This window comes from Acipenser ruthenus, chromosome 44 (assembly GCF_902713425.1).
Source record: "Acipenser ruthenus chromosome 44, fAciRut3.2 maternal haplotype, whole genome shotgun sequence".
Lineage (NCBI taxonomy): Eukaryota > Metazoa > Chordata > Actinopteri > Acipenseriformes > Acipenseridae > Acipenser > Acipenser ruthenus.
The window spans coordinates 7,568,958-7,587,243 of record NC_081232.1 but is presented as its reverse complement, the minus strand read 5'-3'; the positions used below and the strand labels follow the sequence as shown (position 1 = coordinate 7,587,243).

Genomic DNA, 18,286 nt, shown 5'->3' with positions numbered 1-18,286 from the left:
CAGCTCTTCTTCACATGCTCCACTGTTTCCATCCTCCTCAGGCATCTCACTTGTTGTGTTGACTCTGTATCCATCCCAAGCTGACATCTTCAGTCTATCACACTGTGTTTGAGTGATAACAAAAAAATGTGTCCAGCTCTTTGGACTGAGGGCGTGTGAAGTAATCAAAGCTACCAGCTGACCCCCCTGCATTCATTTCATATGCCTGCATCTTCTTGCTCTCCTTCTCTTTCCTCAGCTGTTGTTCTCTCTGCACTGGACCCTGCAACAGCATCCATTCTCTCCCTCTCTCGCGCCTCAAGCTCAGCAGCATCTGACACTGCTGCTGTACCCTTGTGCAAGGTACTTTACCTAGATTGCTCCAGTAAAAACCCAACTGTATAAATGGGTAATTCTATGTAAAAATAATGTGTAAAAAATAATGTAATTGTATGTAAAAAAAAAAAAAAAAAGTTATATCTTGTAACAATTGTAAGTCGCCCTTGGATAGAAATAAATAATAATACGCTGTGAGTGTCCAGCAGGGGGCAATACTATAGCCAAATAGCATGTCATGCTATAGTTATACAAATAAAAATTGGCTAATACCACCATCAGCTCGGCTTGCCATGATTTTGTTTCAGTTTCTATCAGGGGTAACCAGCTAAATGGTGGAGAGAAAGAGAGACGCGACCTCGGAAATGTTTGAGCTAATGTTTTTTTAGTAACCCAGCTAGCATAGCATAGCTATACATAGCTGACTAGATCGCAAAAAGTGACTAACGTCACAAATATTGGTGTAGCTGTTTTATAAAATCAATAAGGTACGAGAGGCAGTGATATATCGTGTATATAGTCACAGCTAGGGCGTTATTAGGTACGAGGCGCAGCCAAGTCTTTAATCTATTTTAATGCATCCATAAACTCTACTGCTTGTACCTGCTGTACCGGCCCACCGGGGATTCTCCTGCACTTCCCGATGGCCAGTCCGCGCCTGTTATTTAGGGTGCTGCTGTATTTAAAACACACAGAACAGTAGAAACAGAAACAAGAAACAAAGCACAACCTGCTATAGTTATACACTGTATCACACAGCCATATATAACACAGAATACAGTGCTTTAATATGTAACAGAACCTTCACCCACAGTCAATCATGGACGCAATACAATACACTGATGAAACCTTGACTTGAAGTTTTATTTTAAATACGCAATACAAGGCTTCTTTAAAACCCGCGTTCTTTTCTCTCACCAGCACGCATTCTTCCCCTATAGACTCTTCTTCTTTTCATAACCTGAATACAAAATATCTAACAATAACAAAACTCCAATACCTTCCTGTATGCTGTCAGAGACAGACAGACAGACAGCAGTTTGTAAATATTTTGTTCCCATCCTTTCCATAGACAACATTTCATAATTGTAGTGATTTGGGTACAGATTAACTACCAGGGTACAGATTATCATTGTATTTTTAAAATGTGTCTTTTCCTTATGTGTTTTTTCAACAGAAATTAAAAACACATTTTTACAATACTAATTATTATATTTCCATGTTTGAAGTTAAAATGATATAATAGCATCAGGCCAGGGAAAAAAATCAGTACATTTATGTATATATATTTTTATTAAAGTTAGTAAAATAATACATTGAAAAAAAAATGTAAAAGAAGATTAGCATCAATATAGCACAAGTCAGAACATTAATCTCAGCCAGCAATAATATCCAGGTGATATTCCAGCTTCAGTGTAAATATCAACTACATGGAAAAACAAGCATTCATCCATGTGGCTTTTCTATACAAACCAATACCACTCTTAAACCAGCAAATCTAATATGAATATGCAAGCAGGATATCTGATTGAGGAAATACGAGTCTAAATATTTGAAATAAAATCGTGGTGTCAATGTGTTGTTAAAATATCTATGTCCTTCAATTAGAATCCACAGCACATAACTGTGTGGATATATATATATATATATATATATATATATATATATATATATATATATATAATATAATATAGTGTAGTAGGCTACTAGTCAGGACTACACATTCTTCACTTTTGTATTGATTATCAAGGGTCCTTTATCGTGTGACCCTGGGCTGAAAATGGGGTAGACCTGCCCAGGGAATGAGCCTTCTAAAGTATGGATGTGAAATCTGGTCTCTGCATTGTAAAACGACAGCCTCCCTCCCCCGTGATCCAGATACACCCCCCACATCTTGCACATCTTCTCCACATTTAAGGTCTGATCCACTGACTGGCTCACAGCTTTACAGGTCTTCCCTTTAACCAGCCTCACAAGCCAGTAGCCCTCCCCTGGTTTCTGAGGTATGCTCTTCTCATGAGGGTGTGTGGAGACCCCCAGGACCCAGTAGCCCTTCTCCCCCACCTCCACCTCCCAGTAGTGCCCCCCTGAGGTGAACCCCTCCCTGCCCAGCACACTGGGCCACTCTGCTGATCCCTCCCCTGTGAATCTCACTCGTGAGCCGTCTTCAGAGACTGCGAGGCAGGGACTGGCTGTGTCAGGGTCTAGAGTCACAATGACTGAGGTAAAGGAATGAGAAGAGTGTGTTATTGAGAATCACAGGAAAAGCAGAAAGCAGGGAACTTGATTATTGATGCTTTCTCTCTCTCACGATTATGAACAACAACACTTTCATTTTTTGACCATAACAACTGTATTTAGACAGATTTTAATGCTTGTAACTGGAAACAAACATTTAATATTATTTTTTTCTTCTATATATTACATTAGAAATTGCAAGCGATGCTACATTTAATATTTTTTTAAACACATTTAAAACTAAATGTGTTCAATTAGAATTTTGAGAATATGATTTATTCAATGCAAACTTACCACAAGCTTCAATTAATCTTTTCCAATCTGAAATAAACGAATAGAAGAATGAATCAAGTGTAAGATAATGAATCTGTGGATTCTGATTACTGTAAGTGTATTAATGCAGATTAAAATGTTATACCTCTGTCAACGGCATAGACACACGTGTCTGTTTGAGAGAATAGAATATATTTAAGGGTGGGAGGAAATTGCCACAATAAAATTATAATTAGTGTCCAAACAAACCCTTAATGGGACTCTTCTAATCTGCACACAACTTGGTACAGAGGGTTTGATCCACCCCATTAAATAATTTACACATCTAAACTAATCAATTAAACCTGACATTGATAGCAGCTGCTTTTTTCAATACACCCAATGAACCAGTTTTGAAAGATGATTTATTATTCATAATGAAAAAATAATAAAAAGAGAGAGAGGCCAGGAGTTTATTAATACTGAAGTGAACCAATGACACATGTTGAATTCACTTATATGAGATAGAAAGATATAGATCCTCGATAGAAAAAACACAACACATATTCTTACTGGTATTTCTTCGAAGTTCTTTAAAATCTAGGAATGAAACACACAGAAACCATTTCATTAAGTGCAGAAGCATTCCCCCCATTTCAGTTTTAAATGTAATAAAACCACAACAGAGTTCTGAACTATTTAATATTCTCCCTACAATTGGTTTTCAGTGTTACTTTATTTCAGTGTTACTTTATTAAAATAATAACGTGTTTCTGATCAATTGCATTTGAAATCTTACCTGCTTCAACCTTCTCTTTCTCCTGTTTTAAAGTCTCTAAAAGATAGAAAATGAAAAGTTGAGTTTGTATTTCTGCTCATGAACTCATGTGATGCAATACAATGGTTTAATTTAATAAAAAGAATAATGAGATGAATGTATTAATCTTGCCATTTTGCTCCAGAAGTCCCCCATTTTCTAAAAGACACAAACAAAGACAGCTTGGTTAGTTTTACTAGTTTAGAACAGTTGAGATTCATCATTAAGGGTGATATGACTAGATTTCATTGCATTAGTTACATTATTAATATACTTAGAAGACCATAAATGGTCCCAAAGCTCAATCGCATTGTCCAATGGATGATTTTGCCTTGATTTCATTAGTGGTACAGCATTCCCTCATTTCAGTTTTAAATGTAGTTCAATCACAACAGAGACGTGTGTTTGTAACTCTTTAATATTCTCCAAACAGAATGCAGAGCATTAATATACTTAGAAGACCAAATATGGGAGGTGCCCAATGCATTATTTTTTCGTAATTTTATTAGCGATACAGCATTCCATCATTTTTGTTAAACTTTCTTTCTGCAAATTATTTATTTATACACTTACCTTTTCCCAGTCTCTCGTTCTCTCTTTTTAGATCCTCTTTTTCTAAAAGACACAAACAAAGACAGTTATGTTAGTTTTACTAGTTTGGAAGAGTTGAGATTCATCATTAAGGGTGATGTGACTAGATTTCAATGCATTAGTTACATTATTAATATACTTAGAAGACCAATTATGGGAGGTGCCCAATGCATTATTTTGTCGTAATTTCATTAGTGATACAGCATTCCATCATTTTTGTTACTTTCTTTCTGCAAATTATTATACACTTACCTTTTCCCAGTTTATTCTTCTCGCTTTTTAAAATATCTAAAACAGAAAAGAGTGAAAAGTTTACCTTCTGTTCTGGTTCATTAACTCATGCAATTCAACACACACACAGAGAACCAGCGATGCTATTATTCATAATGAGAAAATAATACTAACAGGAACCCAATGGTTCATATTATTATACTTCAAGATACTACTGTCTCATTAGTGTGATGAACTAAGGAAAGAAAGAGGAGATTATTAAAAAATAAAATTAATATTCTTACTCCGGTCCTGTTGAAGTTCTTCGCAATCTAGGTATGAAACACAGAAACCATTTCATTAGTGATACAGCATTCCCTCATTTTGAGTTCTAAATTTAGTTCAATCACAACAGAGATGTGTGTTTGTAAGTCTTTAATATTCTCCAAACAAACTGCAGAGCATTTAAAATTAGAACTGCTAGGGTTTCTGATAAAGGGAGATTGAAATGGAATTTCTTTCTGCAGAATATTTATACACTTACCTTCTCCCAGACTCTCATTCTCCCTTTTTAAAATGTCTAAAACAGAAAAGAGTGAAAAGTTTAGTTTGTGTTCTTGCTCATGAATACAATAATTTAAGTAATTTAATAAAAAGAATGAGATGAATGTATTAATCTTGCCATTTTGATCCAGAAGACCCCCATTTTCTAAAAGACACAAAGACAGCTTGGTTAGTTTTGCTAGTTTGGAACAGTTGAGATTCATCATTAAGGGTGATATGACTAGATTTCATTGCATTAGTTACATTATTAATATACTTAGAAGACCATAAATGGTCCCAGAGCTCAATCGCATTGTCCAATGGATGATTTTGCCTTGATTTCATTAGCGGTACAGCATTCCCTCATTTCAGTTTTAAATGTAGTTCAATCACAACAGAGACGTGTGTTTGTAACTCTTTAATATTCTCCAAACAAACTGCAGAGCATTTAGAATTAGAACTGCTAGGGTTTCTGATAAAGGGAGATTGAAATGGAAACTTTCTTTCTGCAGATTATTTATACACTTACCTTTCCCCAGTCTCTCTTTCTCCCTTTTTAAAATGTCTAAAACAGAAAAAATGAAAGTTTAGTTTGTGTTCTTGCTCATGAATACAATAATTTAAGTAATTTAATAAAAAGAATGAGATGAATGTATTAATCTTGCCATTTTGCTCCAGAAGTCCCCCATTTTCTAAAAGACACAAACAAAGACAGCTTGGTTAGTTTTACTAGTTTAGAACAGTTGAGATTCATCATTAAGGGTGATATGACTAGATTTCATTGCATTAGTTACATTATTAATATACTTAGAAGACCATAAATGGTCCCAAAGCTCAATCGCATTGTCCAATGGATGATTTTGCCTTGATTTCATTAGCGGTACAGCATTCCCTCATTTCAGTTTTAAATGTAGTTCAATCACAACAGAGACGTGTGTTTGTAACTCTTTAATATTCTCCAAACAGAATGCAGAGCATTAATATACTTAGAAGACCAAATATGGGAGGTGCCCAATGCATTATTTTTTCGTAATTTTATTAGCGATACAGCATTCCATCATTTTTGTTAAACTTTCTTTCTGCAAATTATTTATTTATACACTTACCTTTTCCCAGTCTCTCGTTCTCTCTTTTTAGATCCTCTTTTTCTAAAAGACACAAACAAAGACAGTTATGTTAGTTTTACTAGTTTGGAAGAGTTGAGATTCATCATTAAGGGTGATGTGACTAGATTTCAATGCATTAGTTACATTATTAATATACTTAGAAGACCAATTATGGGAGGTGCCCAATGCATTATTTTGTCGTAATTTCATTAGTGATACAGCATTCCATCATTTTTGTTACTTTCTTTCTGCAAATTATTATACACTTACCTTTTCCCAGTTTATTCTTCTCGCTTTTTAAAATATCTAAAACAGAAAAGAGTGAAAAGTTTACCTTCTGTTCTGGTTCATTAACTCATGCAATTCAACACACACACAGAGAACCAGCGATGCTATTATTCATAATGAGAAAATAATACTAACAGGAACCCAATGGTTCATATTATTATACTTCAAGATACTACTGTCTCATTAGTGTGATGAACTAAGGAAAGAAAGAGGAGATTATTAAAAAATAAAATTAATATTCTTACTCCGGTCCTGTTGAAGTTCTTCGCAATCTAGGTATGAAACACAGAAACCATTTCATTAGTGATACAGCATTCCCTCATTTTGAGTTCTAAATTTAGTTCAATCACAACAGAGATGTGTGTTTGTAAGTCTTTAATATTCTCCAAACAAACTGCAGAGCATTTAGAATTAGAACTGCTAGGGTTTCTGATAAAGGGAGATTGAAATGGAATTTCTTTCTGCAGATTATTTATACACTTACCTTCTTCCAGACTCTCTTTCTCCCTTTTTAAAATGTCTAAAACAGAAAAGAGTGAAAAGTTTAGTTTGTGTTCTTGCTCATGAATACAATAATTTAAGTAATTTAATAAAAAGAATGAGATGAATGTATTAATCTTGCCATTTTGATCCAGAAGACCCCCATTTTCTAAAAGACACAAAGACAGCTTGGTTAGTTTTCCTAGTTTGGAACAGTTGAGATTCATCATTAAGGGTGATATGACTAGATTTCATTGCATTAGTTACATTATTAATATACTTAGAAGACCATAAATGGTCCCAGAGCTCAATCGCATTGTCCAATGGATGATTTTGCCTTGATTTCATTAGCGGTACAGCATTCCCTCATTTCAGTTTTAAATGTAGTTCAATCACAACAGAGACGTGTGTTTGTAACTCTTTAATATTCTCCAAACAAACTGCAGAGCATTTAGAATTAGAACTGCTAGGGTTTCTGATAAAGGGAGATTGAAATGGAAACTTTCTTTCTGCAGATTATTTATACACTTACCTTTCCCCAGTCTCTCTTTCTCCCTTTTTAAAATGTCTAAAACAGAAAAAATGAAAGTTTAGTTTGTGTTCTTGCTCATGAATACAATAATTTAAGTAATTTAATAAAAAGAATGAGATGAATGTATTAATCTTGCCATTTTGCTCCAGAAGTCCCCCATTTTCTAAAAGACACAAACAAAGACAGCTTGGTTAGTTTTACTAGTTTAGAACAGTTGAGATTCATCATTAAGGGTGATATGACTAGATTTCATTGCATTAGTTACATTATTAATATACTTAGAAGACCATAAATGGTCCCAAAGCTCAATCGCATTGTCCAATGGATGATTTTGCCTTGATTTCATTAGTGGTACAGCATTCCCTCATTTCAGTTTTAAATGTAGTTCAATCACAACAGAGACGTGTGTTTGTAACTCTTTAATATTCTCCAAACAGAATGCAGAGCATTAATATACTTAGAAGACCAAATATGGGAGGTGCCCAATGCATTATTTTTTCGTAATTTTATTAGCGATACAGCATTCCATCATTTTTGTTAAACTTTCTTTCTGCAAATTATTTATTTATACACTTACCTTTTCCCAGTCTCTCGTTCTCTCTTTTTAGATCCTCTTTTTCTAAAAGACACAAACAAAGACAGTTATGTTAGTTTTACTAGTTTGGAAGAGTTGAGATTCATCATTAAGGGTGATGTGACTAGATTTCAATGCATTAGTTACATTATTAATATACTTAGAAGACCAATTATGGGAGGTGCCCAATGCATTATTTTGTCGTAATTTCATTAGTGATACAGCATTCCATCATTTTTGTTACTTTCTTTCTGCAAATTATTATACACTTACCTTTTCCCAGTTTATTCTTCTCGCTTTTTAAAATATCTAAAACAGAAAAGAGTGAAAAGTTTACCTTCTGTTCTGGTTCATTAACTCATGCAATTCAACACACACACAGAGAACCAGCGATGCTATTATTCATAATGAGAAAATAATACTAACAGGAACCCAATGGTTCATATTATTATACTTCAAGATACTACTGTCTCATTAGTGTGATGAACTAAGGAAAGAAAGAGGAGATTATTAAAAAATAAAATTAATATTCTTACTCCGGTCCTGTTGAAGTTCTTCGCAATCTGGTATGAAACACAGAAACCATTTCATTAGTGATACAGCATTCCCTCATTTTGAGTTCTAAATTTAGTTCAATCACAACAGAGATGTGTGTTTGTAAGTCTTTAATATTCTCCAAACAAACTGCAGAGCATTTAAAATTAGAACTGCTAGGGTTTCTGATAAAGGGAGATTGAAATGGAAACTTTCTTTCTGCAGATTATTTATACACTTACCTTTTCCCAGTCTCTCTTTCTCCCTTTTTAAAATGTCTAAAACAGAAAAAATGAAAGTTTAGTTTGTGTTCTTGCTCATGAATACAATAATTTAAGTAATTTAATAAAAAGAATGAGATGAATGTATTAATCTTGCCATTTTGCTCCAGAAGTCCCCCATTTTCTAAAAGACACAAACAAAGACAGCTTGGTTAGTTTTACTAGTTTAGAACAGTTGAGATTCATCATTAAGGGTGATATGACTAGATTTCATTGCATTAGTTACATTATTAATATACTTAGAAGACCATAAATGGTCCCAAAGCTCAATCGCATTGTCCAATGGATGATTTTGCCTTGATTTCATTAGTGGTACAGCATTCCCTCATTTCAGTTTTAAATTTAGTTCAATCACAACAGAGACGTGTGTTTGTAACTCTTTAATATTCTCCAAACAGAATGCAGAGCATTAATATACTTAGAAGACCAAATATGGGAGGTGCCAAATGCATTATTTTTTCGTAATTTTATTAGCGATACAGCATTCCATCATTTTTGTTAAACTTTCTTTCTGCAAATTATTTATTTATACACTTACCTTTTCCCAGTCTCTCGTTCTCTCTTTTTAGATCCTCTTTTTCTAAAAGACACAAACAAAGACAGTTATGTTAGTTTTACTAGTTTGGAAGAGTTGAGATTCATCATTAAGGGTGATGTGACTAGATTTCACTGCATTAGTTACATTATTAATATACTTAGAAGACCAATTATGGGAGGTGCCCAATGCATTATTTTGTCGTAATTTCATTAGTGATACAGCATTCCATCATTTTTGTTACTTTCTTTCTGCAAATTATTATACACTTACCTTTTCCCAGTTTATTCTTCTCGCTTTTTAAAATATCTAAAACAGAAAAGAGTGAAAAGTTTACCTTCTGTTCTGGTTCATTAACTCATGCAATTCAACACACACACAGAGAACCAGCGATGCTATTATTCATAATGAGAAAATAATACTAACAGGAACCCAATGGTTCATATTATTATACTTCAAGATACTACTGTCTCATTAGTGTGATGAACTAAGGAAAGAAAGAGGAGATTATTAAAAAATAAAATTAATATTCTTACTCCGGTCCTTTTGAAGTTCTTCGCAATCTGGTATGAAACACAGAAACCATTTCATTAGTGATACAGCATTCCCTCATTTTGAGTTCTAAATTTAGTTCAATCACAACAGAGATGTGTGTTTGTAAGTCTTTAATATTCTCCAAACAAACTGCAGAGCATTTAAAATTAGAACTGCTAGGGTTTCTGATAAAGGGAGATTGAAATGGAAACTTTCTTTCTGCAGATTATTTATACACTTACCTTTTCCCAGTCTCTCTTTCTCCCTTTTTAAAATGTCTAAAACAGAAAAAATGAAAGTTTAGTTTGTGTTCTTGCTCATGAATACAATAATTTAAGTAATTTAATAAAAAGAATGCGATGAATGTATTAATCTTGCCATTTTGCTCCAGAAGTCCCCCATTTTCTAAAAGACACAAACAAAGACAGCTTGGTTAGTTTTACTAGTTTAGAACAGTTGAGATTCATCATTAAGAGTTATATGACTAGATTTAATTGCATTGGTTACATTATTAATATACCTAAAGCCCAAATATAGGTGTTTCCAATGCATTCCTTTGTTGTAATTTTATTAGCGATACAGCATTCCATCATTTTTGTTAAACTTTCTTTCTGCAAATTATTTATTTATACACTTACCTTTTCCCAGTCTCTCGTTCTCTCTTTTTAGATCCTCCTTTTCTAAAAGACACAAACAAAGACAGTTATGTTAGTTTTACTAGTTTGGAAGAGTTGAGATTCATCATTAAGGGTGATATGACTAGATTTCACTGCATTAGTTACATTATTAATATACTTAGAAGACCAAATATGGGAGGTGCCCGTGATACAGCATTCCATCATTTTTGTTACACTTTCTTTCTGCAGATTATTTATACACTTACCGCTTGTCAGTCTCTCGTTCTCTCTTTTCATACGGTCTAAAACAGAAAACAAGTACAGGTTTGTGTTCCGGTGTTCACTCAATTTTTGATTCTCGTCAGTTTTTGCTTCTTTTTCTACTGCGCATGCTCGCCACTGTCTATCCACTTACTTGCTTGAATATCAAAGCTTTTCAGATCGTCGGGCGGGCTTTTGTGGCGGAGTTTCAGTTTTCCGACTGTTTGTCAAGTTCCGAGCAAACAGAAGAAATAGCCAGGAAGGATGAGAACAGTCTCAAAACCACGATTCTGACAGTATGAGGAATGTTACGGAAATGAAGGGGCTACCGAAATAACATGAGAAATAAATAAACGAACACAGAAATAAATGAATAAATATATAAATAATTAAATACAAACTATAATTTAATACAGTATATATTTTTTCTCTCTGTCCTGATGTACTTTGCTTTATTATTGTGTTCTGTGAAATGTATCTTCTCTTGTTTCTCAGAGTCTCCTTAAACACGCTCCGCCTTTACACCTTTCAATCCCACCTGTCAGGTGACTGAAATCCTGAAACGACGTAAAAGCTGTCATTAACATAGCGGTTTCTCATTTAAATACTGATTAGTTGTTCCGCCGCCTTTATGTAAATAACACCCATTCCGCCTGTCGGAAAACAGCAGAAAAGTTTTTCATTTTATGAGGGAAACAGCGTTCGGGTTAAGAGTCGGGTTCAAACAGACGGAGCTAGTGAGTTTCGGACTGTCGGGAGACACGTTAGATATTCAGGGAAACTCTGACAAAACAGCCGCGAGTTTCATGAGATACGGAGAAACAAGAGAAGATACATTTAATAGAACACAATGATAAAATAAAGTACCTCAGGACAGAGAGAAAACAAAATAAAGTTAGAGAACTCCTATTTTAATGTAGCCAAACGTACACTGTATTAAATTATAGTTTTGGTTATGGATGATATTTTATGCCAAAATGAAAAAAAATAAATTAATGCATAAATAAATAAACAAATAAATACATGTCGAAATAAATAAATATACAGACATGTATGTATTTATTTATAGATCTGTTTATGTATTAATTGATGTATTTGTGTATTTATTTTTCATGTTAATTCGGTACATTATCCCTTTCCTCCTCTAAACTCTCTAGCAGCGCATTGAGTTACTTATGGTGAGGACACAGTCATGACAGAATATAAATCATAAGAATATAGAAAGAATACATTACCTATACGAAAAGCACACCAGAGGATTACTGCCACTAAAATCCCCACTACCGCAACGCAGAAACCCTCTTCAGAAGAGGCTCCTGTAACACAAGAAAGAGGAGAAATCCATAAATGAACAAACCTGTGAAAGCGCGCTGTGTGTGCTGGGTGAGAGAGGCTCTGGATGAAGGGCTGCGAGTTAATACAGAATCACATTGCGTCTCTATGATGCAAGTCTATGGAAGCTGGATATAGAAACGGAGATAAAAGCCACTTCCGTTCAAATGGACCGGAGAAGCTAATTTTCAGGTTCCTCTGTGTGTGTGTGTGTGTGCGTGTGTGTGTGTGTGTGTGTGTGTGTGTGTGTGTGTGTGTGTGTGTGTTTGCGTATGCATGCGTGCGGTGCTACGGTGTCTGGAGCGTTACGTTTCCTTACCCCGCGACTCCGGAACAGGGCGAGCATTGTGTGGCCAAATCATATCAAGTCTTGTCCACTGTTTCCTTTTTGTTTCCGCGATTTCTTTTGTGTTCTATGATTCTTCGGGTGACGATCGCATGATCAGATCGTGGTTGTCTAATCTGCACTGTCACGCCACACACAGCTACAGGCTAGCTAAAGAGACACGAGTCTTTTTTTCTCTCTCTGGTAATTCGTGTTCTGGTGTTTTTAATGTATTTACATTTTGTTTAAAGAAGTATAGCTCATCAGATTTTTAACCAATGTGTGTGGAATGCATTGTACCTATTTAAGTAAAACCCGTTTTATCTGAGGTTGTGTAACAGTGCTAGATAGCCGTTTTTAACGATGTACACAAACTAGAATTATGCTTACAAAGTTCGATTTGTTTTTAAAGGAATCTCAATCACAAAATCTAGGATTACAAAATCCGGATCACTTGATCCAGATTAGGTTTTGAAAAACCGGTCCCAGGCTATAGGGGCATCCTGCACCCCATGCAGAGCGGTGGCTGTATATTTGAGAGTATTTTATATGAGAAATAACTTTAATAAACACATGCTCAGTTATGCCACACAATATTTTCTTCAGCTTTTCAGTTCCAACAAAGTGATGTGTTTGGAGTTTATATGAAAAATGAAGCGAGTTCAGTGATGAAGCTTCAATTTGAAACAACGGGGTGTCGGCGCAACAGAATAATCAACATGCTGATAAGCTTCGGGTAGAAGTATTATACATCCCATCGATTCTAATGATCACTTTTCAGGACATTTATCAACTGCAGTAAATGTCCACTGATACTGCCACCAGCTTCAGTAAGACTTTCAGCACGAATGAGTGACACTAAACAGCATCCATACTGGAAAACATTAGACCGCCGTAGACACGCATTGGTGTATTAGATCAGTTTAGTGCCGTGTTATTTTCCCTAGCCCTGTATACAGGTCTGCAGTGTTGAAATAGTTCAAACTAAATGGCCTTGTGACCATTCATGCTGTCCCTTTGGAAGAAAAAAACTGTCCATAGTTCTGTGCTTCTGCATTTTCAATCGAGATGCAATGTACTGTAATCTACAATAAAAACGTGGATTAAGTTTGCATATAGATTTTGTGATTGAGATTCCTTTAAAAACAAATCGAACTTCGAACGCATCATTTATAATGTGGGTACAAGCAATCCAGCAATGACTGAAAAAAAACAAATCAAAACGATCTAGATAAAGAAATCTGGAACACAAAATCCGGATCACTGTTTTCCAGATTAAACGTTTTGAAAAACCGGCCCCTGGAGATCCTAGGTTCAAATCCAGGCTATGTCATTGCCGACCATGACCGGGGGGTCCTAGGGGGCGGCGCACAACTGGCCGAGCGCAGCCCGGGTAGGGAGGGCTTAGGCCGGCAGGGCAATCCATGGTTCACCGCGCACCAGCGACCCCTGTGGCTGACAGGGCGACTGCGGGTCTGCAGTGAAGCCGTTCAGATCTGTGTTGTCCTCCGGCACTATAGGTCTGGTGGCTTCGCTGTGGATCCGCAGTGCGAAAAATGACGGCTTGGCAGGAACACGTTTCAGAGGACGTGTGTTTCAGCCTCTGTTACCCGTGAGGCAGGCGGGTTGTGGCAGTGAACCAGGATAAAAAATATAATTGGGCATTCCAAATTTGGGAGAAAACCGGGTAAAAAAACATTGGTTACAACTAAAATTAAACATAAAAAATATATTACTACCATAATATACATGATCAGATGCATGTATGTATTTATATTTTAGGTCAGTCGTGATAATGGCTCCAGATAAAAACTCTGCATTGTAACCGTGGTCAGAATGGAGTGATGCGACTGGAGTCTGCTATCGCGAGTGCTGGGAGTCGCTTCCGGCGATGTATTTTACAGCCAGAGTCACATTTAAATTCGGGTTCTTCTCTTTGCTTTACATTCTTATTGGGTGTTTAAAATTCTACACTCGCGTTGTTTCATTTGTGTATTTATATTGTAGCGCGGAGTAGTATAATGGATTCTGTTTTCATGTATGGGAATTATTCACGCACTCGATTTGGTTGTGTTGTTCTTTGATTTTGGGTTTCAAGATCCCGTTACTATTCCCAATGTTGACTCTGTTAGCATAATGATACAAAGCGGTATTGCGCCGGTGTGAAGTGATTGTTCTGCAAATCCTGTCACTGTTTTATACTCCGTTTGTCGCTGCCACAGCTGGAGCTGCTGGAGTGCTTAATGGGTATTGACCAAATGTAAACCTAAAAAGGTCATTTCATAATCCCACATACCGCGGAGAAACCCAATTGAAAGTTCTGTACATGGTTCAGACCATTTTTCAAAACAGAAACCAGGTTACATCCGAGCACACAGAACAATGGCACAATACAAGCTGAATCAAAAGCATGCCACTAATAATAATAATAATAATAATAATAATAATAATAATAATAATAATAATAATAATAATAATAATTACCTGATTGGCGTTGTGTCCCCATAGACTTTCACTTAATATAGGGTGGCAGGTTGCACAGAAACCGGACCTGGTTAGTGACAAAAAATAAATAAATCTCTGCCTATTTCAGAACACCAATAATATATTCAACATGCATCTCATTGGCGGTTTAGAAATGAGTATTTCAGTTCAACTATCACAAACTGTCCTCTCTCTCTCTCTCTCTCTCTCTCTCTCTGTACCTTTCTAGTTCTTCTCGTTGCCTCAGTCGTTCAGTGGAAGGTTTTGTTCTTTTCGGGAATGTCTCAAAATGTCGGGTTTCTTGTTTTAGCTAGGCGAACAAGAGAGGCATTTCTCTGCAAAAACACTTTCACTTTCACAAACTCGCATCATAACGGGACTGGATATTATTATTTGTTTATTTAGCAGACGCCTTTATCCAAGGCGACTTACAGAGACTAGGGTGTGTGAACTATGCATCAGCTGCAGAGTCACTTACAACTACGTCTCACCCGAAAGACGGAGCACAAGGAGGTGAAGTGACTTGCTCAGGGTCACACAATGAGTCAGTGGCTGAGGTGGGATTTGAACAGGGGACATCCTGGTTACAAGCCCGTTTCTTTAACAACTGGACCACACAGCCTCCTAATTAGCTTGTTTACATGTACAATCTTTGTGGGGACATTTTCTCAAATGTTGTCCCCACATTGATATTAATACATAGACTTTATGAAGCACAATTAGTTCATTCTATATAGAGGGGGATGCAACACGTTTGGCCGGAGCTGTATATTGTATTCTCGGAGGATTTGTGAAACCTAAACATATGGATCGAGAGCTCTTATTATTCATCCAAATATCAGCATATAACTTCTCGTTCATTATAGTGACACTCTCCGCTCGCCCCTCCCTCTCAACTCATGTAACGCATCGTCTATAATACATCTTTGTTAGTCTATTAACGCAACACTGTGTTGATGGTGCTGTTGCCAGCGTGTGAATTGCATGGGGTGTATCATTATACACAGAGTATAGGACAGATAGATAACGGGATGTGAGGTTCTGATTCATAGTGGTTGTTTTATAATGAAGCGTTTGCATCCTCCCCACTGCTCTGCTTAAAGTCCTCTCGGCTACCTCGGAAGGGAGCGGTGAAAGAGAAAACGAAAACGAAAGCGAAAGTATTGCCAGATTCTACAAAACAACAGAACCCGAGCCTACAGTCACACGAACAAGGTTATATTCTGCGATCCTTCGTCGTGCTGTAGTGCAGGTTTCATATAACACTATACAGTGTGCAAATACACGTGCCAGGGCAAAAATATTCCCATCACCCTATATATAGAATGAACTAACTTTGCTTCAGAAAATACTACTAGTCTAAAATTCCACCCGATACGCATGCCCGCGTCAGTGACACACTGTCGCTGGAGGTGAAAAGCGCTCAGTGCCTCCTGGCGCTGGTGTGTAACACCTGTAACATGTTAAACCAGCGCTCAGTGTATAACACCTGTAACATGTTAAACCAGCGCTCAGTGTATAACACCTGTAACATGTTAAACCAGCGCTCAGTGTGTAACACCTGTAACATGTTAAACCAGCGCTCAGTGTGTAACACCTGTAACATGTTAAACCAGCGCTCAGTGTATAACACCTGTAACATGTTAAACCAGCGCTCAGTGTGTAACACCTGTAACATGTTAAACCAGCACTCAGTGTGTAACACGTGTAACATGTTAAACCAGCGCTCAGTGTGTAACACCTGTAACATGTTAAACCAGCGCTCAGTGTGTAACACGTGTAACATGTTAAACCAGCGCTCAGTGTGCAACACCTGTAACATGTTAAACCAGCGCTCAGTGTGTAACACCTGTAACATGTTAAACCAGCGCTCAGTGTGTAACACCTGTAACATGTTAAACCAGCGCTCAGTGTGTAACACCTGTAACATGTTAAACCAGCGCTCAGTGTGTAACACCTGTAACATGTTAAACCAGCGCTCAGTGTGTAACACCTGTAACATGTTAAACCAGCGCTCAGTGCCGCACCGCCGCGGACCAGCAGACCATTGCACGCTAGCAAGCCAATATAGAAAGTGTCACATGACAAGTGTTCGTGTGGTGTTTTAGCTTGCTGAAATCATCTTTAGAAACTTTATTTTTATTTTTGATGGCGCACATTGTAAGTGATATTCTGGAAGACGAGACTCCCTTTTCAAAGCGCGTAGAAACAAGCAATCAGCAACGACAGTGCTTCCCGGCAGCTTTTGTCGAAATTCTCTTTTTATATTTATTTTCTGTTAACATTAGTTTATGGACAATAGTGTTTGCTTTTAAACCAATTAAAGTGTTACAAAAAAGACTATTGTATAGTCCAGGGTTGCACAATTCCGACCCTGGAGGGCCGGTGTCCCTCCTGGCTTTTGTTCCAACCTTGCACTAAATTACTTAATTGGACCAATTATTACCAATTATTGGTCTAATTAAGTAATTTAGAACACAGTTGGAACAAAAGCCAGGAGGGTCACCGGCCCTCCAGGACCGGAATTGCACACCCCTGCTATAGTCCATTCATTTTAATTCCGTACATGGTCTTGTTGTACTAGTGCTCAAATATACACTCCCTTTTTTCTTTATATATTTACCTGAATCCTCGCTTAATATAATTTTAGGAAATGACATGTCAGCACTGTACTTGAAACCAGAGCGCGTCTGCCGATGAAAATAAAAATACGGCTAAAAGCAGAACAGTATTCGGTTCAACAGAGACAGTCAGTAGCTTAAAAACAAATAAGCGAAATGCTCCGTGTCTGTCTACAGTTTGAAATTTGAATGTGCCGCTCCTGCTAGCTCTGCGACGCTCAGCCAATAGGCAGGGACGGGACGTTGAAAAGAATTGTGGGAAATGTGGGATTAGGCATTGAAGCAAAGGTATATTTCAAGGTCTTAAAACTACATTTCCCACAATACTTTTCAACGTCCCGTCCCTGCCTATTGGTTGAGCGTCGCAGAGCTAGCAGGGGCGGCACATTCAAGTTCACATTCACTGTTCTGTTTTTAGCCGTATTTTTATTTTCATCGGCACACGCGCTCTAGATGCAAGCACAGTGCTGACATGTCATTTCCTAAAATTATATTAACCGAGGTTTCGGGTAGATATATAAAGAAAAAAGGGAGTGTGTATTTGAGCACTAGTACAAAAAGACCATGTACGGAATTAAAATGAATGGACTATAGAAGAGTCTTTTAAAAAGAGAATTTCGACAAAAGCTGCCGGGAAGCACTGTCGCTGCTGATTGCTTGTTTCTACGCGCTTTGAAAAGGGAGTCTCGTCTTCCAGAATATCACTTACAATGTGCGCCATCAAAAATAAAAATAAAGTTTCTAAAGAAGATGATTTCAGCAAGCTAAAACACCACACGAACACTTGTCATGTGACACTTTCTATATTGACTTGAT

At 36.7% G+C, this 18,286-nt stretch overlaps 1 protein-coding gene and 3 long non-coding RNA genes across 5 annotated transcripts; all 4 read right to left on the bottom strand.

The window, feature by feature from the left end:
- Positions 1–1,585: 1,585 nt before the first annotated feature.
- On the bottom strand, positions 1,586–5,485 carry LOC131709684 (erythroid membrane-associated protein-like). Its single transcript, XM_059012342.1, has 10 exons — positions 4,968–5,485; positions 4,729–4,755; positions 4,466–4,501; positions 4,196–4,237; positions 3,755–3,781; positions 3,605–3,640; positions 3,379–3,405; positions 2,972–2,998; positions 2,848–2,874; positions 1,586–2,534 (listed from the first exon to the last, which is right to left on the bottom strand). The coding sequence occupies exons 1-10, from the start codon at positions 5,191–5,193 to the stop codon at positions 2,032–2,034; spliced, it is 978 nt and encodes a 325-aa protein (XP_058868325.1). The 5' UTR covers positions 5,194–5,485; the 3' UTR covers positions 1,586–2,031.
- Positions 5,486–5,505: 20 nt separating this feature from the next.
- On the bottom strand, positions 5,506–7,005 carry LOC131709700 (uncharacterized). Its single transcript, XR_009311578.1, has 5 exons — positions 6,845–7,005; positions 6,606–6,632; positions 6,343–6,378; positions 6,073–6,114; positions 5,506–5,658 (listed from the first exon to the last, which is right to left on the bottom strand). It is a non-coding gene; the product is annotated as an uncharacterized LOC131709700 (long non-coding RNA).
- Positions 7,006–7,382: 377 nt separating this feature from the next.
- On the bottom strand, positions 7,383–10,109 carry LOC131709699 (uncharacterized). 2 transcript variants are annotated; one of them, XR_009311577.1, is made up of 9 exons: positions 10,073–10,109; positions 9,833–9,859; positions 9,570–9,605; positions 9,300–9,341; positions 8,723–8,885; positions 8,483–8,509; positions 8,220–8,255; positions 7,950–7,991; positions 7,383–7,535 (listed from the first exon to the last, which is right to left on the bottom strand). It is a non-coding gene; the product is annotated as an uncharacterized LOC131709699 (long non-coding RNA). The 2 variants fall into 2 exon arrangements; XR_009311576.1 differs by lacking the exon at positions 10,073–10,109 and having other exon boundaries at positions 9,833–10,060.
- A 96-nt stretch (positions 10,110–10,205) lies between these two features.
- Positions 10,206–15,177, bottom strand: LOC131709698 (uncharacterized). Its single transcript, XR_009311575.1, has 6 exons — positions 15,071–15,177; positions 14,850–14,916; positions 11,944–12,024; positions 10,714–10,749; positions 10,469–10,510; positions 10,206–10,235 (listed from the first exon to the last, which is right to left on the bottom strand). It is a non-coding gene; the product is annotated as an uncharacterized LOC131709698 (long non-coding RNA).
- Positions 15,178–18,286: the final 3,109 nt, after the last annotated feature.